A 24670-nucleotide genomic window follows, 5' to 3' on the forward strand; every position below is an offset into this window, starting at 1 on the left:
ATTCATCACGAATGAGTGTGTGACGTTGTTTGGTATCCTAGGGAGGAGGAGAGGAAGAAAAGTGCTAAACATCCAGAGCATAGTGGATATAAAAGGCATCAAACTGAACAGGTAAATATATTTTAATGTAATATCTGTGTAGTCGATGAACTTAAGCTTCAGCGCAATACTGTGCGTTAGTCAGTTTATCACTTGGTTTGTCATGAAACTAGTTTAATGCAAGAGAAGGGAAGATAGGTAGTCGACAGCTAAGCTAACTAGCTAGCTCCCTAGCTAAGTCAAATGATTGCTAGCTAGTAAATATCTGCACGTGTAGAGACATAAGTGATAGTTGACGTTCATTTAGCTTTCAAGCAACATACTAAAAATGTTTGCTGTTATGTTGACTGTGAAATCAAGTCGCTAAGAAGTGCTTCTAATGGATGTGTGTTTGTAGCATGAGGCTAGCTGTGAGGCTAGCAACATCAGGTCAGTATCAACCAGCGGGTTTGTTAACTGCTAAGTGTAAAAGGCTGACAACAACATCTCAGTAGCTTTACGTATTAAAGTTATTACTGTGTATTGTCAGTCTAAAGGGGTTAAACTCGGTTGTGTTCATGTAATCAGGCCACTCTTGTGTTTATTATACATGTTAGCTAGCAATGTAATGCAAAAGTAAACTGTCATTGTCCTGTGTGACATGTTTTATACACAATGTGTTATAAAACGCAGTATGCGGGGGATTTTAATCGATTAATCAATAATGTGAGTTAACATTTAGCTGATTTTAGCAGCTGCTGTTCTCGTGACTTCTATTATTGAAATCAGAAAGTTCTAGATGAACTGTGAGGTCTCTTAGTGTCCCCTGAAGAGGGATTTGTTTTATTGACACGTGATTACATTAACATTAAATACAATCAAAGCCCCAAATCTAGACATAGCACAAACACATTTGAGGATTGTTGGTAATTGTTCTGTCAAAACAGGCCTTCATGATGCCAGTGCTCTCTAGGAGTGTATTATTAGGTGTTATGATGAACCTAAACCTGTTTAATGTTCAAGCTGAGCTCTTTTTATTTTGAATTGAACTCATCTTGGTCCACTGCTACCGGTAGATCTGCTGCTATGTTAAGGTACTGTCAGTCCAAACCTCTCATCATTCAGGATAGCATTACTGGGAAGCAGCATTCAGGCTTTTTACATCACATATCTGGAACTAACTCCCAGAAAACATGAGGTTTTGAAATCAGAAAAGTTCTAGATGAACTGTGAGGTCTCGGTAACGTTAGTGTCCCCTGAACAGGGATTTTTTTTGATTGACACACTGATGTAATAACATTTCATATAATGAAAGCCTAGCTCTAGACATATAGCACAAACACATTTGAGGCTAACCAGTTGTTGGTAAGTGTTCTGTCAAAACAGGCCCTTCACCATGCAGTGCTCTCTAGTAGGTGTTATGATAAACCTAAACCTGTTATTTAATGTCCAAGCTGAGCTCTTTTAAGAAAGGCAATATGGCTCTTTAGTTTGAATTGAACATATCTTGTCCACTGCTACCGGTAGATCTGCTGACTGTCAGTCCAAACCTCTCATACAGGATAGCATTACTGGGAAGCAGCATTCAGTCTTTTTTACATCACATATCTGGAACTAACTCCCAGAAAACATGAGGTTTGCTCCAGTTCTTTTAAATTTAGACATTTCTGTTTGGCACTGCCTTTTATTGAGTTAAACTCAGGACTATTTATTCATATCCTGCGATCATAAAGTTCTAGATGAACTGTGATGTCTCGTAGTGTCTCCTGAACACAGATTTTTTTTTGATTGACACTGATATATTGACATTAGCATTAAATACAATCAAAGCCCCAAATCTAGACATAGAACAAACACATTTGAGGCTAACCAGTTTGTTGGTAATTGTTCTGTCAATACAGGCCTTCACGATGCAGTGCTCTCTAGGAGTGTATTAGTTGTTATGATAAACCTGTTATTTAATGTCTAAGCTCTTTTAACAAGGCAATATGGCTCTTTTTATTTTTAATTGAACTCATCTTAGTCCACTGCTACCAGTAGATCTGCTGCTATGTTAAGGTACTGTCAGTCCAAACCTCTCTGATCATTCAGGATAGCATTACTGGGAAGCAGCATTCAGTCTTTTCACATCACATATCTGGAACTAACTCCCAGAAAACATGAGGTTTGCTCCAATTCTCTTTTATTAAGTTAAACTCAGGACAATTTATTCATATCCTGCACTTCACTCTAATTGCACAGTGATTTTCGTGATTACATTAACATTAAATATAATCAAAGCCCAGCTCTAGACATATAGCACAAACACATTTGAGGCTAACCAGTTGTTGGTAATTGTTCTGTCAAAACAGGCCCTTCACCATACAGTGCTCTCTAGGAGTGTATTAGGTGTTATGATAAACCTAAACCTGTTATTTAATGTCCAAGCTGAGCTCTTTTAACAAAGGCTCTTTATTCTGAATTGAACTCATCTTGGTCCACTGCTACCGGTAGATCTGCTGCTATGTTAGAGACTGTCATTCCAATCCTCTCTGATCATTCAGGATAGCATTACTGAGAAGCAGCATTCAGTCTTTTCACATCACATATCTGGAACTAACTCCCAGAAAACATGAGGTTTGCTCCAATTCTCTTTTAAATTTAGACATTTCTGTTTGGCACTGCCTTTTATTAAGTTAAACTCAGGACTATTTATTCATATCCTGCACGTCACTCTAATTGAACAGTTATTTTCATTCCCCTTGTTTATCTGTTTTATATGATTTTAGCTTAAGTCTATCTTCTATTTTATTTGACTAGTTTTAATCCCCGATTTGTGTCTTTTTATGACATATTGTGTTTTTTTATTAACCTTCTGAGACCGACTTTACTGTCTTTCAGACAGAGCTAGCATGAAGATACTGATCTCATATGAAACTAGAAGAATTAAGGATTTGATACCAACCATGTCATGCTATAGCTTGTCGGGAAGGAGGCGAAATAACGCTCCAAATTTGGGCAACGTTTTGGCGAAGAAAAACTGGCATGGCCATTTTCAAAGGGGTCCCTTGACCTCTGACCTCAAGATATTTTAACAAAAAATGGTTCTATGGGTACCCACGAGTCTCCCCTTTACAGACATGCCCACTTTACAATAATCGCATGCAGTTTTGGGCAAAAACCATGTTGTTTTTTGCATGCAGTATAAATGTGTTATTTTCGCCTATTGTAGAAACGAATTGTTTGAATATTTCTGCATACTGGGGTCCCTAAACAGTCTTGGATTTGTATAAATTGGGTATCGCTGTAAAGCTGAGACTCTTGTGGATCCATTGAGCAAAATTGTATTCATTCATGTGTGATGACGTTAGTCCCCATAGTAGCCATTTCATTGTAGTGAGACCATTTTTTTAATCTTGACCTCACTGTATAGAATGACCTGTGGTGACCTCTAGGATAATCACAGCCTCATTCAACTTTACAACCACAAACTAGAGACCTAGGGCATTCAGAGGATGTATGTTTTTTGGTATTTTGACAATAAGGGGGTTTCTGAGCAGCTTCCATAACAGAAGTGCTCGGCATTTAATCGTCGAAAAATGCAATTGCAGAAATCTCAAAATGTCAAAAGCTTTTGAAGCCAAATCACATCATGGCTTTTTCTATGGTGTTCCTTTAGTTATTGGTGTCATAATGTGGTATTTGGAGATTTTATTGATCATTTTTATCAATTCTCGATTGGTAAAAATGTTAAGTTTAGCACCAAATCTGTATAACAAATGGTATTAACAAAAAAATTGATTCAACAACATAATAGAGCATGGGAATAGCCATCATATACTTTGATCATAATGTTCTAAGCTTTTATACACTTTCACAATTTAATTAATTCATGTTTATTTCTGATTATGACTAGAAACAACTTGACACAGTGCTGAGCTGCATTTCAAATTAATCTTCAGGTTCCAAGCTTTCAGATGATGTACACCACTTCTATATGACATCTACCGTTGACCTGCTATCTCCCCCTAAATACTCCCTGTGCCCCCCTAAAAAAAGAGAAAACGGGTCTATTGTGGGTCTCAATTTTATGTCTCATGTAAAGCTCTTTGAATTGCCTAACTTATATATATTAATAATTTTGCAAATTTATATTTCAGGCTGTAACGTTTAACAGTGTGAGTGTGCAGTCCTCCCTGCCAAGGAAGGAGACGCACCAGGGACCATGAGTGAGCATGGCCCTCATACAGAGGCGCAGATGTACTTTGAAGTGGAGGTGGATCCACTGGGGCGGGACGACGACGAAGAGGAAGACAAGATCCCCTTTGACAAAGATGATGACGACCTGATCGCTGAACCTTCATCGTCCTCTGGTCGGGTTTACGACCGCACCACGGTACTCATTGAGCGGGACCCTATTCGGCTAGATGAGGAGGGCGAAGAGGAGGGCCACTGTGGAGGAGACGATGATGGGGTCACTTTCCTAACTGAAGGGGAAGGTGATGGAGATGAGGAGGATGGCTCTCTGGCCTTTATGTCAGACCCTGATGGCATGTCACAGGGTTATGTGCACCACACCATTTCTCCAGACCAGATCCAGTTCACAATAAATCCAGGCTCCACCCGCATGCCACGCAACATAGAGGGGGCCACCCTCACCCTGCACTCCGAGTGCCCAGAGACCAAGATGAGAGAGGTAAGCCTAAATACATGCATCTCCTGCAAATGTAAAGGATATACAGCAGCTACATTTTAATGAAATGTGTATATGCTTGTTGGATGAGCAAGGGCATCTCTTTTGTCGAGTTCTCAAAAAGATATCTTTTACTTTGAATGTTTAGTGTCAACACAGGTGCACAATGATTTCAATAAGCAGTGTATCAAAGGTGTTGTGCTTCTATTCAGTAACCTGTGGCGTAAATACATTTTCACACCAGTAACAACACAGATGAGGTTAGATTGTGATTACTAGAAGGCTGTCGGCTATTACTGCTGAAGAATGCTTGGTTTTGTTTGGTTAGTGCTGAAGTAATTGCTTGGTTTGGCTCATGGAGGCTCTTCCAGTCATTCCTGCTAATTGGTTTAAAGATTAATCTAACATGTCTAATGGCCTTACAAACTGTGAGATGCATAATGTAACAATATAGCAAGTGTTATTACTGACATGCTTTTCTTTGGTGAAATGCAAAGTACAATTGCAAATATGTTAACATGCTGTAAGGTCCACAACTCACTCTGCCTCCTTTCCGTATTCATGTGGTGAATTTGCCTTATATTGACACCTATCACCAGCCTAATTAGTGGAAGTAGACTGTAAAACCATCTGACAGCATGTGTGCACTGGTAACGCAGGTCCTTGTGGAAGGACTGCAGGGAACAACTCAGTCCTGTGTTTAGTCAGTTGTTTCAAATGTCAGATGATGCACACTATATGCCTATTAAGGAAATGCCACATACAGTTCTTGTGCCAAACACACCGAAACAAGAGGTTGTTAATTATTGACCAGTTGCCTCAGCGTCTATTATAATGAAGCGTCTTGAGAGGATTGTAATAAATCCGGTTCCTCGTGGAGTTTCAAATACATTTGACCCATTACAGTTTGTATAGGAGGGACGGAAGCATAGGGGATGATATTGTGGACATCCTGCATAACATTTACTGTCATCTTTATAGACCCAAGCCATATGGCCATGTTCTTTTTGTTTGTTGTCAATATGTGGTTAATATAGGGCTGTCAAAGTTAAAGCAATAATAATGCTGCAACTTGCAATTTTTGATCACCTCTTAAAAATCCGACGGGCCGCTGTCGGGCCCTGCCGCTATTCAACCTTTCGGAGGTTGCAGCAGGCTTAGTTTTAAAGGTAGAGTGAAGATACTGGAATGATATGAAACTAGAAAACATTGATACCAACCATGTCACACTAGCTTGCCACGATCTAAATAACGCTCCAAACTTGCGCTAAATTTTGGCAAGGAAAAGCTGGCACGGCCATTTTCAAAGGGGTCCCTTGACCTCTGACCTCAAGATATGTGAATGAAAATGGGTTCTATGGGTAAACCCATGAGTCTTTCCTTTACAGACATGCCCACTTTATGATAATCACATGCAGTTTGGGGCAAGTCATAGTCAAGTCAGCACACTGACACACTGACAGCTGTTGTTGCCTGTTGGGCTTGAGTTTGCCATGTTATGATTTAAGCATATTTGTTATGCTAATGCAGTACCTGTGAGGGTTTTTGGACACATTTGTCATTGTTTTGTGTTAATTAATTTCCAATAATAAATATATACATACATTTGCATAAAGCAAGCATATTTGTCCACTCCCATGTTAATAAAAGTATTAAATACTTGACAAATCTCCATTTAAGGTACATTTTGAACGGACACAAAATGTTTGACTAATTTGTTATTAATCACGATTTAAGTATGGCCAATCAATCAAGCAATAAAATATTTTAATGGATTAACAGCCCTAGTTTAATACTGTTAGACTGTATTTTAATGAAGATACTTCTACAGCTAGATGTGATTAATAGCATCCTTAGATGGGTTGAGTGCTGCAGTGTTTTTCCCTAATATTATTAGGAGGCCTCACAAGGGAGCACTTTCTCTCCAGTGCTGTTTTTAATCTGGAATTTTCTGATGACATAGCCAATGTTGGTATGATCAATGAAGATGAGACAAAGTATTGTGGATGGACTGTTTGTTAGTTGGTATCAGCCCAGTTTTTGACACCGAGAAAAAAAATCTCAGAATTTCGTAAATACTAAGAAAATTGTTTTGTTTGAATTGTAGACCCCAATCACTGCAATAGACTGCAATCACCAGGAGTCATTTTGTCATGTCATTGTGACTGTGAATGAATACACATTTCTCTGGGAAACAATAGAAACATACTGGTTCTCGTTTACTGTGAATTTATGAAGAGTTTGTGGTACTTGTTCTTGTCTTCAAGTAAGAAGAAACTGCACAAATAGTTCATATTTCTTGCAACAACAAAATGATGCAATACTGTTCTGATGGTTCTGAGTCAAAAGGAAATGGCACACAATTCCTGGTTATGTATCATATCCCCTTTTCAGTGAAAATAATTTCCTAACATGAGGTTTAGGGTACAGGGTGCTGTCTTTGTGAAGTAGCGTGCCTGTAAGGTTTTTTAAAGCAAAAGCATAATATCACTAAACAAACAAAATATGATGCAGTGTGTGTGGCGGTTGGTCAGTATTTGTGGGTGTTACTGCTGTACGCCGAGCACAGTGTTTGTTTAATCTGTATGTAATGTTGGATTGTCTTGATCACCGCCATTGTCCTTGCATTGTTGGTGGGTTTTTATCTGTATTGTTATCTTTGCCAATGTCATTGTTATGACGTTATGCTTGATTTTCTGTGTCATTGTTATGATGATTGCCACAGGCACAGAATAAATTTCCAAGAGGACAATAAACTTACTTATCCCTAAACTGAAGTGCACACGGAAAAAAGTGGAAGCAACCTCAAACAAAATGAAGCACCATCTTGCTTCTTTGTCAAATATTATTTTGATTTAGCAGATCAAACTGTACGTCTTTTCAATGGAGTCTTTACATTAAATCACAGTGGGTAGTGGCAGTCACATGCTGCGTTGTGATGTGGTGCAAAGTATGCTGTGTGCATTCAATTCAGTGTGTACTACACAGAAAAAAAAAACAATTTTAGCCACCCTTTGAAAAACATGATGAGTAGAGAGGACCCAAGAGTGGCTATTTTCTGTGAACAACAAATAAAAGATTCCACTTCAACATGTTTCAGGGGAAAAAACGATGACAAGGAGCAACGTCAGACAAGCACTTAGTGATATTGCTGTAAATACACTCGCATAACCATTTAATTTGTAATGAAGTGGTCTTTTTGCGCTATGCATGTGGAGGACCAAAGTATACAATGCTCTCTCACAATGATCGAACTGATGGTGGAGTCACGATTGTGTGGGAGACGAGTACAGTACTGAGCTATAAGCTTTAGCAGGCCTCCTACGGTGGCTTCGCATGGATGTTTGCTTCACAAATGATCCCTCCCACATCCTTGAAACCAAAATGAATGGCCTTAGATTACCCATCACTCAGATTAGTGTTTGCTAGTAAGACTGAAAGGAAATTGAATCAGCTTTCTATCACTTCCACTGTATGTACAACAGCTAAGCAGGTTTTGTCTCTTTCATGGTTTGATTAGGTGTGTTGGACAAAGTCCTCCTGAAGTAAAGCATTGAGGCTGCGAGGATGAACAATGTAGGGTTTTCACTGATGTGACAGTTATTTTCCAAACTAACAAAGGCATCACTTGCACCATAAGAAATGTTAAACATGAAGAAAATGCTTTTGCTTCTGAAAATAAATATCAACATGCATTAGCACTTAACTGCTAAGTGTATTATCATTCACAGTCAGGCAGTTTTTAAATAAATTGTTCAAAACTTTGTTTGAATTTGTCATCAGGCCTGTCATACAAATGTTATTTAATTCTTTTGTGCTGCAATTTTTTTCCAAAACTCTTGCAAAACTAATATTTTGATCTCAAATATCTTCAGCAAAATGAAGATTTCATAAACATACATTAGAGTAGAGCTGCAACAAGTAATCGATTAGTTGTCAACTATTAAATTAATCGCCAATTATTTCGATAATTGATTAATCGATTTGAGTCATTTTTTAAGAAAAAAAATTAAATTGTCTGATTCCAACTTCTTAAATGTGAATATTTTCTGTTTTTTTTACTCCTCTATGACAGCAAACTGAATATATTTGAGTTGTGGACAAAACAAGACATTTGAGGACTTCATCTTGTTATTTTCTGACATTTTATAGACCAAACAACTAATCGATTAATCTAGAAAATAATTGAAAGGTTAATCGACAATGAAAATAATCGTTAGTTGCAGCCTTACTTGTGTAAAAATGACATTACAATAAAAAGTTTTCTCTCACTTTCTAATTCTCCCACTTTGCTGGCTACTCAGCATTTGGGAATTACCTGATCTATTGCAGTCGGGGGTAAACATGCAGTTTTCTATCTTGAGTCATGATAATGGGACATTTTATGGTAGGATTTTTTTTTTAATACAAGATCTCTAAGAGGATCAAGACAGTGAATAACAGGAATAATGTTAGCTGAGAGAGGGGGTCCTCTTGTCGAGGTAGCCCACCACAAGCTTTCTCCTCCTGACTTTGTGTTCAACACAGGATAGCATTTTTGTTGAGGAAGAGAATGAACTGCTTTTATTCACATTGCCCCAGGGCTTTTGTGTGAGAAGAGAGCAGGAGACTGCCACACTGCAGTGCAGATTGGTGCTGTGAAACAGAATTGGATGGGATGTATTCCATGGGGGGTTAGTCATCATCGCTGTCCTTTGTGCTCACCCGCTTCATGTGCTGATGGTTGGCTGAGTCATTGAGTTCAGGTCCCGTCTGAAAGGTCACACTGAGTCAGACTGTCACTTCATCGTATGACTAGGCTGGTTATTACTGAGAATTAGCAAATTACTTTTTCACTGGCTTTTTTGAAATACAGGTTTAAGACTATTTAAGTGATTTTTAAGAGAGGTGATGTTATCTGTTTCTTTAGTTTCAGGTTGATAAGCGCTGATGTCCTCCTCCTCTTCTTCCTCTATCAGGTGAAGCGCTACCAGTGCATGTTTGAAGGCTGCACCAGGACGTACAGCACGGCGGGAAACCTGCGAACACACCAGAAGACACACCGGGGCGAGTACACGTTCGTGTGTAATCAACAGGGCTGTGGAAAGGCCTTCCTCACCTCCTACAGCCTCAAGATCCATGTCCGTGTTCACACCAAGGAGAAGCCGTTTGAGTGTGATGTGCAAGGCTGTGAGAAGGCCTTTAACACGTTATACAGGTAAGCCTTTACACAGCTTTGTTGATTACACACGAACGTGCTGTTCAGATCATTATCACCACTGTAGGTTCTGATAGCGGTGTCTAGAAATTGTAGTTTAAGTAATAAACATTGGATTGTGTCATAAAGTCAATTGTTAGGCAGTTCCTGCCATAAAGTAGATCAGCGGTTCTGAGGTTGTCAAAATTAGATCTGCACATGTATAACTATAATCATAATAACACACTTACTGGACAATTTATACAAAAGTCTGTATATAAAACTATTTAAAAAGATATATTTTTTTGCTAAACCCGGTGTTTCTACACAGTTGCGGATAAAGATCAGGCTAATATTATTAGTATTATACTATTTGTAGATGTAGATTCTAGTGATGGCTGCGTAGGATTGTTTCCGACTCCTGTGATCCCAACATGTCCAATAACTCCAGAGTGTCCAAAAGTCCAAATTTATTGGGAAAAGATAGATGTAAACATTTCCAAAATTCACGTTTTTATCTAATGAAATATCCATATTTGTTTGCGTTTAGCTTGACGAGTGATATTCATTAAATAAGGTTGATTTAATAAAAAAAGACTAACTCATTTAATACACCAAAACACCTTATTCAAATGAGGGATTTGTTCGAGGATTTGCAAATTTTGGGTGATGACGCCAGAAAATATGGAGGGGGGGCTTCGAGAAAGATAGGTTGGGAACCACTGAATTAGATGGCCTTACTAGTGTTGTCAAATACTGTCATGTCTTACTTTTGTTCAAATAATACAATATGAGATGGACACAATTTATTATAATTTAAATATATAATTTTCTTAGCTTTTATATAGAGGTGTGCTGTGTGTTGGCAATTCTTCTGACAGTATTTTAAAGTTTTTTTTCCGTGTAGCCTACAAATCTCAAGTGTAACTTTATTATCCAAAGAAGGATATTTATGTGGTCAGAGGTGTACATAATACACAGGGTCAGCACAAAAATACATAATGTAAAGCAATCGAAACAATCCATAAAAGGAACAAAACCATGAAAAAGCAGAACATTGTCACCTCAGGGTGCTCTGGCCTGTATGTTCTCTCTTTCTAATCGCTGGCTTATCCCTAATTACCAATTCTCCCTAAATGAAAATATCCTCCTATAATCCTGAAATTTTCAGTTTCCGTTGCAATTTGTGTGAGTTTGGTCATTAAAGATGTTGCGTATTGTATTTTAAAATTAGGTAAATCTGCCATCTGAAATGTTTTTGTCTGTCTGAAATGAGAGTGATACTGCATCTATTTTTGACAACACCAGACTCAATTAAAGTTTTAGTCTATTTTGACCAGTGCCGGGCATTTTCTTCATTTGTAGCGTTTTCACTGTTCAGATGTTGCTGTGTTTTGCCGTGATCTTAAGCAGTCCACATCCGAGACCTCTGGTCTGTATTGGTTCGGTTGCTATGACAACCTGTTTGTAGCTTGGTGGCGCTGTGCCACTGCCAGCTCCACCTGGCAGTCCACCAGCCTGTCAGAGGCTGGTACGCAGGGCAGCCAACCAATGCCACACATGGGTGGACTCTCCTTTTAATAACATTGCATTCCTCTCCCCATCTTCCATGACACCCAGATTTCTCTCGTTTTCTGTCTAGATTCTGTTTTCTGAATGTGGACTCTACTCTCTTGTTCATAATGCTTTTTAGACATTCTTTAAGAAAGTGCAACAGGAATCAACACATGCCGTTTAATGCCACTGTGCTTAGTTTGTTTCTCTCTGCATGTCTCCCGTTGTGGTTTAATGAAACACACTTCATTGTCTCTGCAGACTAAAAGCACACCAGAGACTTCACACAGGCAAGACATTCAACTGTGATTCAGAGGGATGCACAAAGTACTTTACCACACTTAGCGACCTGAGGAAGCACATTCGCACACACACTGGGGAGAAGCCATTCCGGTGAGCATTTCCATTATCACACCAGGTTTAATCCACCCCCTAGTAGAAGATAAAGGAACTGTGATGCTAATTGATACTCGCAGACAGCTCTTTTAGTCTGTTTTAATGTTTTGCTTGTCTACACCAATGAAATGTTTAGGTTTTTTTCTAGGGCTGTCAAACCATTAAAATATTTAATTGTGATTAATCACATGATTGTCCATGATTAATTTCACATTTGTTATCTGTTCAAAATGTACCTTAAAGAGAGATTCGTCAAGTATTTAATACTTTTATCAACATGGGAGTGGACAAATATGCTTGTTTTATGCAAATGTATGTATATATTTATTATTGGAAATCAATTAACACAAAACAATGACAAATATTGTCCAGAAAACCTCACAGGTACTGCATTTAGCATAAACATTTTTTCAAATCATGGCAAACTCAAGCCCAACAGGCAACAACAGCTGTCAGTGTGTCAGTCTGCTGACTTGACTTGCCCCGTATTGCACGGGAATATCATAAAGTGGGCATGTCTGTAAAGGGGAGAATCGTTGGTACCCATAAACCCATTTTCATTCTCATATCCTGAGGTCAGAGGTCAAGGGACCCCTTTGAAAATGGCCATGACAGTTTTTCCTCGCCAAAAGTTAGCATACATTTAGAGCGTTATTTAGCCTCCTTCACGGCAAGCTAGTGTGACATGAATGGTACCAGTAGATTCCTTTTCTAATTTCATATGATGACAGTATCTTCTCTGTAGCTTTAAAACTGAGCCTGCTACAGCCTCCGAACGATCGATTGCGTTAAAGAAATTAGCGGCGTTAAAACGAGTTTGCGTTAGCGTGTTATCGCGATAACTTTGACAGCCCTAGTTTCTTCATTTTCAAATTTGTTATGTCTTTAACTCACTTTTTTGTGGGAGCTGCATTTTGGTTAAGCAGAGGCCTTTCCCATCTGCTGTACATACAGCACCTGTGACTCATCATATACACATAGCCAACTATATATGATGATTCACAGGTGCTTGCTGTTCTAGCAGGCTTTACTGTAGATACATTATCAAATCTAGTGTATTGAAAATGTATCACTGTCTATTTGCATATTTCTGACATGATTTTTTTTGTATCTGTTTTTGCCTTCAGGTGTGACCACGATGGCTGTGGCAAAGCCTTTGCTGCAAGTCATCACCTAAAAACACATGTACGGACGCACACAGGTACATATTACTGGTTTGTTTCATGTATCCTTGATTGTTCTAGAGAAGCTTGAACAAGGACATGTTTGTTTTTCAGCTTTGCCTGATTTGCATTTACAGTTTTACCAGTGCCTCCCACACTTAATACATTTGAATAGCCCAAACAAATAGATTTTTTTCCTGCAGCCAAAAACATTTTATGTGGTTTTGTTTTTACTATGTCATTCTTTCAAAAGTCTGTAGAATTGTAGTTAAAGAAGCAGTAACTAAAGAGCCTGTGCCCACGTGTACTTGTATTGATTGGACAAATAACTTTCCTAATCGTTGTTGGCTGTGCTCCTGGATCTGATGGATTAGAGACTAAGTTTAATATATAATAAGCTCCTCAAGTACTTATTTTCCTACTTGCTGACTTATTTAATTTGTTCTTATCTAGGCCTACATGTAAACTTCCATCTATTTGTAAAAGTGCTATAGTTACTCCTCTTCATAAAGGAGGTGATCTTTATATATATATATAGACCAGTTTCTATTGTTTGCACAACAGCTAACGTATTTAAGAAGCTAATTTCCTTCTTCTCATGACCTCAAGGCTTATTTGCTTGTTTTTAGTTGTTTTTTAGTTTATAGGTAGACTCAGTACGTTGACTTAATGTTATTTTGTTTGTTTGGTAGCATTTTTTTTTTTTATATATTTAATATGTTTATTGGGTTTTCTTATTTTCACAAACACAACAATAAGAATAAAAACAACAACAACAACAAACAAACAAACACTGGTACAGCTCAGATCAAAAAACATATATAGGAGGTCATAGGAAATAGTCCATAGTGCAGGGAAGTCACAGGATATATGAGTTCATGTTCAGGAGACTCCTTGTGAGATAATGGAGGAGAGATCAGATCCAATATAATTCAGATAGGGCTGCCAAATATTGTAGAACTGATGAACTTTGGCATGTAGAATATTTGTAAGATATTCCAAAGGGACCATCTCAAATATGACTTTACGCCAGCCTTGGACAGAGGGTTTCTTATCACTAATCCACTGGAGTAATATATTTTTTTCTAGCAGCAAATGTAAGAATGTTATATAACCTTTTGTTGGCTGCAGTAGTTATATTTGTACTTGGGATTCCTAAAATCATTCAATCAATTGGATTCATTTCTAAATCCTTATCAAATATCTTTTCCATTTCACATAATATTTCAGACTAGTACTTCTGTAATTTATGACACGACCAAAGGCAATGGGTTATGGTACCTAATTCGGTTTTACATTTGGGACACAGGTAGCATTTATTATATTTCTCATTAGTTTTGTGCAGATTACCCTTTAAAACTTATTTTTGTTTAAATGTTTGTTAATTTCCATGTTTTTGCATCTTGAGGAACCCTTTCAAAACGAGATGATGGGTCTCAAGCGGTTTATCCTCAAATTAAAATTTGAAATAATAAATAAATCGGAAGTTCCCAGTTGAGCAGATGAAGCAAAGTCCTTTGCCCATATTCTTTGCCTTGCAAATTTCCCCTCTGTGGGACTAATAAAGTAATATCTTATCTTATATCTTGTTCGGGGGGGGGTTTCTAATATGTGGTTCCCTATATGTAGTTTTTTATGGGTGATTCTCCCAAACTAGATTGAAAGAATGTGGTAGAGCATTAGACCAACCTATCAATCTCCTAAATTGAGTCCTGTTCCAGTGAAGGAGAATATCCCTTTGGTTTTTAATGCTATGCATCCATGAGAACTTCCTGTTGGATAAAAACAAAAGGTGAAACATTAGATTCTGAGCTCAATATGCTTGCCTGTGTTTACAGTTGCGTGCATGCTAACAAATTAATCAGATATAAGTGCAATATCACAGCACTAAATATGACAGACATGAATATATTCAATGGTTGTGTTTTTGTTTTTTCGGTTTTATTGTATCATAAGTTGCAAAAGCCTCACTCTGGTGATGAAAAAGTAACCAGAAAACAGCTGTAGTTTACCTCATATTATAACACGGCGTTGATATAAGGACATGTTACATTTTTAGTGTCTGCAATAGGAAATGAAATATCAGCTTTTATCTTGGCTGAAGTTAATGATTGAGCTGTAAAGATTAGCTTTTACCTGTCAGCCTCCTTCTGTATTCTTCCCTCATTGTCTCTGCTCGTTCTATAGGGGAGAAGCCATTCAACTGTCCGAGTGACGGCTGTGAGAAGGCTTTTAGCAGCCAGTACAGTTTGAAGAGTCACGTCCGGGGCCACGACAAAGGACAGCCCTTCACCGTCACCCTCACCCATCCGCTCTCTGAAGTGAGTCCCAGTACAGCAACTTCATCTCTCGATGGCGCATGTCCTCCACGCACAGCGGCGCACAGCTGCGTCTCTTCTAGAGATTCGAGGTCTCGCCTATTTATTCCATGTGCGGCGCGGTTCACAGCAAAAATAGACAGTGAAAATGATCTTTTGACAGTATATTGACATCATACCAACAACATTACTACAGTTTCAATGTCCATATCTGTAGAATATGTTACACACATGAAAAAAGTAAATATTTGATATGATATTGTGTGGCGCGGGCATGAGAGCTACATGACACTGTGGTCCTCATAATATTCACTTAATTTAAAAACGTGTAAATTTTACGCTTGCTATATGTGTACAATGTGCCTTTTGATGTCGGGGGCATTTTCACATACACAACACCTGTGTTATGCTGTCACACACATAACATTCTACAAAATCTACATACCTGCATGATGTGGACACTTTCAAATGTCTCCAAAGACCTGAGTTAGAGGGATTCACACTACACTGCGTTAACCACAGTAAATCTGAAAGTCATTATGAAAAAGAAGTAGCTTTAGATTAACTTTCCGACTGGATTTAGGGATTTTGGAGCTAGTGCTGCTAGCTACTTTCATTGGAAACGAGTTGGCAAAACTGGGCTGCATTTTTTGCTTGGATAATTTTTAAAAGCTAGCATACTCTTACTAGTTTCTCAAAGTAACCAACCCTAGCTTTAATTATGTCATTACCTGCTAGTTTACCTTTTGTGGTAAACTGTTTCTTTAAAGTAAAACTATTTTTACATTTACATGCTCTAGATGTTGCCTTTTGTTTCCCAGTTTCACTCCCATATCATGACGCTTGATCCAGTAGCAGTGGCAAGTTTAATCAGGTCCATTTCTTCTCTTAATTACAGGATGCAAATCACTCGCTGTGCCTCAGTGACTTGAGCCTCATCTCTACAGACTCAGAGCTACGGGAGAACATCCATAATGTAAGTCTGGCCTTTGTTTCAGATTTGTCAAACAGACAGTGGATTAAAAATGTTGAGGAGTTGTCAAGATAGTCTGTAAAGATGTCAATGAACAGGCAGGTATTTTGACACCTAAGTTTAGTTGTCACTGTAATAAGAATTTACAAGAGTTTCTGGCTGTAATACTTAGCAAAGTCATTTATTGCATTTATTAAGTTTAAATTGTATTGCAGGCTCAACATTTGGACCTTAGCAGTGTCACCCCTGTGAAAATCTTTGAGCTCATGTTCCAGAGTCCTGAAAATAGCATCAGCCAAGATGATGCCCATCCAAACGGTCAGTATATTTCCAAATCCGTCAGCTTGAATTGCATTGAATGTTCTCATTTTCACTGATGGGAGTTGTGTTTCCTTCCTCAGAGAGCCTTGCTGAATCCTTCAGCCTAGAGACGCCTACCCATCTAGGAGACGGATCGTCTCTAATATCTTTCTCTCTCCATCCTACCTGCTCATCTTCCTGTTCCCACTCAACCGCAGCCTCGGAGGCTCCTTCCCGGCTCAGTCAGAGCTCTTCCTCTCAGGCCTCCACCTCTGTCTCTTTCACGGCTACTATCAGCTCCACGCGGCCTCCCCCTTTCATACAAGTAACCAGGCCTCAGCAGATCTCCGATGTGCCTGCCCAAGCATCTGTCCAAGCACCAGACCATGTCGCCCCCCAGCACTTCGTGGCACTGCCACCCACATTCCTGCAGCCGGACAGTGCCACCCAGACCACTCCTCTACCACCAGACATCTCCGCTCCTCCTCCTCCAGTGACTCCAGCACTGACCACCACAGCACCAAGCGCTGCTCCTGTGTCTGTTGTTGCAGCCACCGCAACAGACGCTGCTGTGGCAGCTGGGGCTCTACCTGTGCCTTTGGCCAACAACCCTGTCCCCAACTCTGGCCCTGGTTTGGCTACCACCCCTGCCACCATCACCATAGCTCCCACCCCGAACCTGCTGCAGCCCAGCCTAGTCATGTCGGACCAGAACCTCCAGTGGATCCTCAGCAGCGCTGCCAACAGCCAGCAGAACCCAGAACAAGGAGTGAGTAATGCTCCCACACAGTGTTTTACACAGAGAAATGGTGACTTCATTTGTACTAGTCTTGATTTTTGTGATACATTCAAGTTTAAAAAAAACATTCCTATATGCATGAAATTAGGGATTTCTTGCATTTTGTCTCCTAATCCTGAATATATTCATGTGAGAGGATTAGCAAGGAACATGCCATGCACTTATGTTATTATGCAAAAACTGAAACTATACATTTAACAAATGTATATGTAAAGTAAACCAGTGTGGTTATGGCAGTGGTCAGCACTGACTCACTATTTGCAGTTAGTTTAGCAAAAGAATAGGTGTTACTTTTTATCAATACAACTTTTAAAGGTACAGTGTGTAGGATTTGGTGGCATCTAGTGATGTGGTTGCACATTGCAACCAACGGAGTACCCCTCCGCTCACTCCTCCCTTTCCAAGACCTCGGTAACGTGAAGCGCTGAGTGCAAAACCATGGTAACGCCGTTCACCTCGCTCAGAGGCCATCCTTACCATTAATAACACTACTGAAATCAGACGGCGGCTGGCGGTACCACGGTTTTACACTCTGCGGCTCACGAGAACTACGGTGGCCTTCAGGTAACTTAAAAACGTGAAAGGCTCTCTCAAGAGCCAGTGTTTGGTTTGTCCGTTCTGGGCTACTGTAGAAACATGGCGGAGCAACATGGTGGACTCTGTGAAGAGGACCCGCTCCCTATGTAGATATGAAGGGCTCAATCTAAGCTAACGAAAACACGACGATTCTTAGTTTCAGGTGATTATACACAAATGAAAACCATTTATGCTAATAGATCCCCTGAAATCCTACACACTGGTCCGTTAATACAACACAGATACACCTCACACATCTCTTCAATACAGTTAGAAATCTGGTGCAAATCAACCTCATGATACTCTAGCATGTCCCCAGCTGTTTTTTGTTTTTTAATCCTGCTTGAGACGTGGTGTTTAATGTTTGTTTGCAGTCCCATCAAGGAGCTCCAAAAGTGGAAAAACTTTTCTTCACTACAGCCATACCAGTAGGAGGAAACGGTGGTAAGTCAATGAGTAGTGAATTATTATATATTTTTATGTTTTGGACATTGGCCAAAAGGCTGTAATGAAATCATAAATTTGTTTTGACATCTATTGCGGTACTTGGCTTTAATAGGATTCATTAAATAGTAGATGGGTGTCCGGAGAGCTCCGCTAAGATACTGTCACAGTGGTTTTATTATACAAATGCAGTTCCAAGATGCTGACAGTCAATTAAGGCACAGTGCTAGAACAGTTAAAACGGTATCCCATTAAAATATGAAATAATAAATTGACACGTAAAGGCACAGGAGCAATAACATTCAAAATATTCAGGACAAGAAGAGGACAAGTACCGTCGACTAATCAATTCATTGACCTCTTGTTTCAGTTTATTGTCCTCTTCAAAAGAGTTATGACGAAGTGTCTCTGATTGATCTTAAAAGTGAACTGCTCAAATGCTGCGGAGGAACAAGATTTAAATGTTGATGTTCTTTTGAGGAAAAATGTTTTCCCTCCGTCACATTTGGTACTTTTTATTTGTTGACCAAGAGGTCTATCAGTACATGTTCTCTTCTCAGTCAACAACTGATGAATGACAACTCGTTACTAAGCAGTTAGTAATTTCTATACTATACTATTTATACTTCTACTACTTATATTATAGTAAACTAAAACTAAAATAAGTGGTGAAAAATATTTGTAGAAAACTGAAACTTAATAAAAACTAAATCCTTTTAGTAAAACTAAACTAAAACTATATTTCCTGGTTAAAAACTAATAAAAAACATAATAAAAATGAAGGTAAATTTGTTTCAGTTTTATTTTTTTTTTAGCTATAATATGTCCCCACTGACAAAAGGCGACAGCATGAATTTCTCTCAACTCTCATGATATTGAACCACAGAAATTGAACAAACTTGACATTCCAGAAGACGGTTTCATGCTGCAATTGCTTCACATTGGACATTAAAGTAGCACAAATACTAGACATTAAACATTATGGCCATTCCTACACAGTTCTCCAGCCACGTATTTTGTATGTATTTGTAGCTACATACTTCTGAGACATTATACCTGGCCCTAACAAAAACAAACTGCTGAACTGCAAAACTACTGAATGTATAAAAACTAACCCTTTCTGAAAAACTTAAACTAAACTGAAACCAGCAAACACTTAAATCTGAAGTCTACCTAAAACTAAACTAAAATGAAATTGGAAAGTTAAAATTAAAATATAAAATTTAACTTAAAATTAAAAACTATTATAACCTTGTTTCTCACCCCTTGCAACTTTCTTTTACCTTATATATGTTCATTATCTTTTGATATGCTTTGCAGGACAATTTGGAAAGCAATTTGCACTTTTCATTGTAACTGAAATGGTGTTTTGTGTTTTCAGGCAGCTCAGTCCAACAGATCGGCCTCAGTCTGCCGGTCATCATCATCAAACAGGAGGAATCCTGCATTTGTCAGTGTGCATGCAGGGACGCTGCTAAAGACAAGATTTCAAAGAGTGCCTCCTCCACGGTTTCAGCCCCAGCACAGCCACAACCACCAGAGCCCCCTCCTTTACCACCACCACCACCACCACCACCACCCCCAGAGCCTCCACATCATCCAGCCACCTCATCTTCCTTATGTGAGTCTTCCTCCAAGGAGGGTGAGCTGAGGCCGGAGGCCCCCTCTTCTTCTTCTACTACTACTACTACTTCTTCTTCTTCTCCTTCGTCCTCCTCAGCTCAGACTTTCTCCACGATAGTGAGCAGCACTGCCACAAACCCTCCCTCGTCTGACGGGTTAGCCAACATGGATGTGTCGGACTTCCTCTCCATGCAGAGCCCTGAGACGGCCGCCAACATTGAGGCTCTGCTGCTGGTGGCTGAAGACTTCAGTATGGCCCCTGATGGCAATCCTTAGAAGAGCTGCCTTCTGAGTCTGGCACCACGTGTTCATCTTTTTGCACCCACTCATCCACAGGCATCAATTCCACCCACATCTCGAGTCATTCTCCACAGCCTCGCCTCTTCTTTCTCCCTATATAGTGTGTATATCAAACCCCCCTGTACCTGCAGTGCAGTCTGTTCTGTATGGCATTTTGCAACATATATATATACACAAACTATGAATACTTTTTTCTGTTGAGTCTCATTGCAGTAGTTGAGTTTTTAAAAACAGGATTATTTTGCTTAACGAGATTTAGCAATGTTAATGCTAATGAATGCAGGGAAAAGGCAGTAGATCCTCTTTGTTATGAACATAATCAAACTGTATATAATAACCTTCGATATCCACTCTGAATTGATCGAATGAAACAAATGAGTGTTGTCCAAGCACTGATAACTTAAGAGTTCCATTTTCCTTGAAGGTCAGACACCTTAGGAAAACAAAACTTGTCTGTATATCCTTGTACTGTACTACAGGTTCTAACAAATGCTTAAAGCTGGTATGCAACTGACCAGAATGCACTGTATATTAGAGGAATTTAATTCTAACAAGCATCGCTCCCTGTAGGAATTAGAAGGGGTTGGCTGTCATATAATATGAAGTGATTTCCTCAGTATTTTTTGTTTTCTAGGAAGACCGATGTAGTTCAGAAAATGTGATTATTCTTTTTTTTACTTCTTTTTTAAAGTTATTTACTAATCGAGAAAAGAACCTGTGATCTGACCTGCCTGTCTTTAAGTGAAATTAATACATCAATAAGTTGCCTATAACTTAAAAACTAATTTAAAATTGTAAATGTTAATTTATTTAAATACTTGATTCTTTTTATTATACTGATAATACTATTATCCACAAGATAGCAGAACAAATCTATTAATTTATTCCAATCACTTGTATGTTTAAGTTGAGCTGTTTTTATGTTACTGAATTGCTTTTATTTTTTTTATTTAAAGAACATAATGGGTATTGCTAAAAGCAAGTTTGAGAGAAGAGGCACCTATAGGAGACTGCACAGTGAAACAAATTGTCCTCGAGGATCTGCTTGTTTGCAAAAAAACAAATTGTCCACAATGAAACAGTAAGGAAACTGTCAACATCCCATGTTTTATAGGGTTGTGACCCTCTCAGGGATGCATCAAGTCATAACTGATCCTGGTTCCCTTAATTTGTTACTCAGACATACGTTTTTTCTCACCAGATGCCCCTACACTTGCAGTAGCCCTACGTTTTGCTGCACTCTTCCCTGTTTATTGCACACTAACTTGTAAAGTGAGTAATCTGAGGTGCAGCACCACTACAGACTTTTTTGTATACAACTGCTGTAAAGTAGCATTTAAAAAGATGGTGTCCTGGCGACCGTGTAAATACAGTACATTTTAGTGTAAACATCTTTGAGAAACTTGTAGATTATTCTAGAATTTGTATTTTTGTATAGACTTTTGAATTACTAACTCTCAGAGTTTGGAGCTAATGTATACCCCCTCTATCCTTGCGTTCTCAGCCCCCCTCGTCACAGTTATGCAGAAGAGTTTTGCTGTGTGTTAGTTGAATAGTTCTTCAAGCAGCTGGGCTTTTGTACAGTCCCCATAGCAACAAAATATATGTAACACATAGCCTCCTGCTCAGAGTATAATTTAACAGTATTGTTTCACACGGGACACAATGCAATGATGATAGAACGAAAGGCATTATGCCCTGTATACTATAGAGTGTAGAGCTACTTGGCCTTACAACATAACTGTTCTATGAGCCTCCTTGCCTTCACAGTCTCTGCTTCAGACAGACTTGCCATCGACATGCCAACACACTCGTCTTCATTGAGTCTCAGGCGATCACTTCCAGCAGCAGATCACAACAAGGCAAAAAAAAATGATGAAAATTGACAGAAAAACTTATGTTTTTTCCTAGAAACTGTATTGTTTTCCAGCTAGCTGCCTGTTTGGAAAAGTCATGAATGGCTATGCAGCATAATGGTTACATGTGATATGATACTACATTTTAGATCCATGTTGTAGGATCAAACTGACATGCATGTCACATAAACTCATGTCTTTTCTTTTTGCCAAAATTTAGTGAGAGTGGAGCTTTCCCTCGCTTCACAGGTGCCATGAAGGCAGATAGATATGTTGTGAGTTCTCCAGTCACACATGTTGTGCTCTAAACCATTCCATGTATGCAGTATTAGATATCAGGAGTGTCTCTACTTGGTTCCATTGGATTACCAAATGTTGATAATTTACTCACCATTTCCTTCTTAAAGGATAACTTAGGTATTTTTCAACCAGAGGCCTGTACTATACTACGAAGCAGGATTTGGGGTTTGGGAGGTAACTTCAGGGTTTTCAGTCCCACTGAAGTGGTTCACTTCTTACCGGGGTAGATCGCCACGGTAACTTATGCTGAACACATAACCTGCTCCGGAGCAGGTTATGTGTTCAGCATACAAAGAAGTTTTAAGTCATAATCCAGGCTGAAAGCAACACAGTTTAAACTGACAAATGCAGGAAGGACAGCTGGCTGTGGGTGCTTACCGCTTTGAATAATGTTTTTATATTTGTTTTTTTTGACTTGTTCTCAAGTCTGTTTCACACCGCCGGAGTCGGGGACGCAGCTGAAAGAAGGCTAAAATAGTCATAGGCGCCACATCCTTACCAATGGGCATAATGAAGTGTAATCTATTCATCCATTATGTTCTGAAAACTTTTTATAATATCACTGCCCCAACTAGACGAATAAATCCGACTTTTGAGTATTCAGTTAAATTAATAGGTCTTCATTCACACTTTTGCCAGTTGTCCTTCCTGCATTTGGCAGCTTCAATTGTATTACTTTTAGTTTGGATTATGTGTTTAACTTCTTCATATTTGTCTAATATTATAGTTTGCTCTGTTTGTAAAATGTGCCGCTCTGCTGACAGTAGACTTGTCCATGTCTCTGATTGGTCACATGCTGCAAACACCGCCCCTTTCATGTGAACGCGCTCATAGCCAGATTGAGAAACCCTGGGTTGACTTAGCGAGTTGATAACTACCTTCGTAGGACCGCTTAGCAGGATCTCGGTTGTTAGGGTTAGTCAAGCCAGATAACGAGAAGATACCCTGGGTATGTGGAGCTCGCTTCGTAGTACAGATCTCTGGTCAGACACTTATAACAATCTGCCTGTCAGTGGCTAAAACAAGCACTTTTAGTGGACGTAAATAGACGGTGTCAGATTGCCCCAAATGATTACATTACATCCCGTTTAGTGGCCGGCTGCAGCGTTCTCCCTCAATACTGGACCAATTTCAAAAAGTGTTGTCCGCATTAGTCATTTAGACACAAAAACATGGGAAAATAATGTCCAGGTTGAAAAATACCTAAGTTACCCTTTAAGGCACTTGTGAAAAATTACTGCCAGGAGTCAAGTTCATACCATCAATATATATTTTAATACATGCATACAGTCAGAAAACGCAACTATGCAATTTTACATGTGGCATTCACAAGTTTAAATACCGACTCCAAGACAAAAAGATTTATCCCTCCCTCCATTAAATGATATTCTGCCACAACCTTATATGCGGATCTTCAGAGGCAAAAAGTTGCCTTTCCAATGCATATAATGTTATGCATGTTTCTTGAACTCCAGTATATTGCATTTCATATTTGGAGTGGTGTGTCCAAGTACTGTTTCCCATGAATGTTGCAACACATGCTGTTTAAAACCAACTGGATTTGTTTGAAGGAGTATTTAATGAATGAATGATTCTGTTTTAAGAATTATTTTTGGTCAAATGTATGCAGCTTTTCCTTTTTTTTACTTTACACATAATGCGTAAACATGTTTCTTTTGGGCTCACTCCATTTATATAATCATCTCTGCCTTTCACATATTAAAATCAAATTCGATGTGGATAATTTGTTGGCTCATCTTCACAAATGAAAGTCAAACTTACTGCTGCCCATATTTGTTTTAATCAATAAGCAGAGAAATGGTTTATGACATGTGACCCAGGTTTGAAGTTTATCTGAAACGGAAACATCAGCAAATCACTGATGGAGACATTAGTTTGGAAGCAGATTGTTTGATCATTAATGTTATAGAGTGTGTTCTGATAATTGAGATCCATAATTTACCATTATTTTTTCCAATTGGGCAATATTAAAAGAAAACTATATGCTTCCAAAGGAATGTCTTGACACCCAAAGAATGAGGACTTGTTAAGGATTTGTATTTTTAAAAAAGAATGTATAATGTGAAAATGTTTGCTTATGCTTGTTTCGTATAAAGTAATATGATAAATACATTTCTGAATTGAGAGCAATATAATACTAATAAAACCTTATCCTTGTCACTGATATGTTTGCTTCTTCTG

The 24670-nt window shown here is 38.8% G+C and overlaps 1 protein-coding gene across 4 annotated transcripts; it reads left to right on the plus strand.

Annotated features, from left to right (window-relative positions):
• mtf1 (metal-regulatory transcription factor 1) lies at positions 1–24653 on the plus strand. Of its 4 annotated transcripts, XM_074653119.1 has the most exons (12): positions 1–111; positions 4158–4693; positions 9649–9887; positions 11682–11813; positions 12944–13017; positions 15167–15300; positions 16196–16273; positions 16486–16588; positions 16672–17339; positions 18320–18389; positions 19771–20010; positions 20110–24653. In XM_074653119.1, the coding sequence occupies exons 2-12, from the start codon at positions 4223–4225 to the stop codon at positions 20286–20288; spliced, it is 2388 nt and encodes a 795-aa protein (XP_074509220.1). In that variant the 5' UTR covers positions 1–111; positions 4158–4222; the 3' UTR covers positions 20289–24653. The 4 variants fall into 4 exon arrangements, with proteins under 4 accessions (XP_074509220.1, XP_074509218.1, XP_074509221.1 ...); XM_074653117.1 differs by having other exon boundaries at positions 19771–24653; XM_074653118.1 differs by lacking the exon at positions 1–111 and adding an exon at positions 275–468 and having other exon boundaries at positions 19771–24653.
• The last annotated feature ends 17 nt before the right edge of the window (positions 24654–24670 follow it).

Source organism: Sebastes fasciatus, chromosome 12, assembly GCF_043250625.1.
Source record: "Sebastes fasciatus isolate fSebFas1 chromosome 12, fSebFas1.pri, whole genome shotgun sequence".
In the NCBI taxonomy this organism is placed as follows: domain Eukaryota; kingdom Metazoa; phylum Chordata; class Actinopteri; order Perciformes; family Sebastidae; genus Sebastes; species Sebastes fasciatus.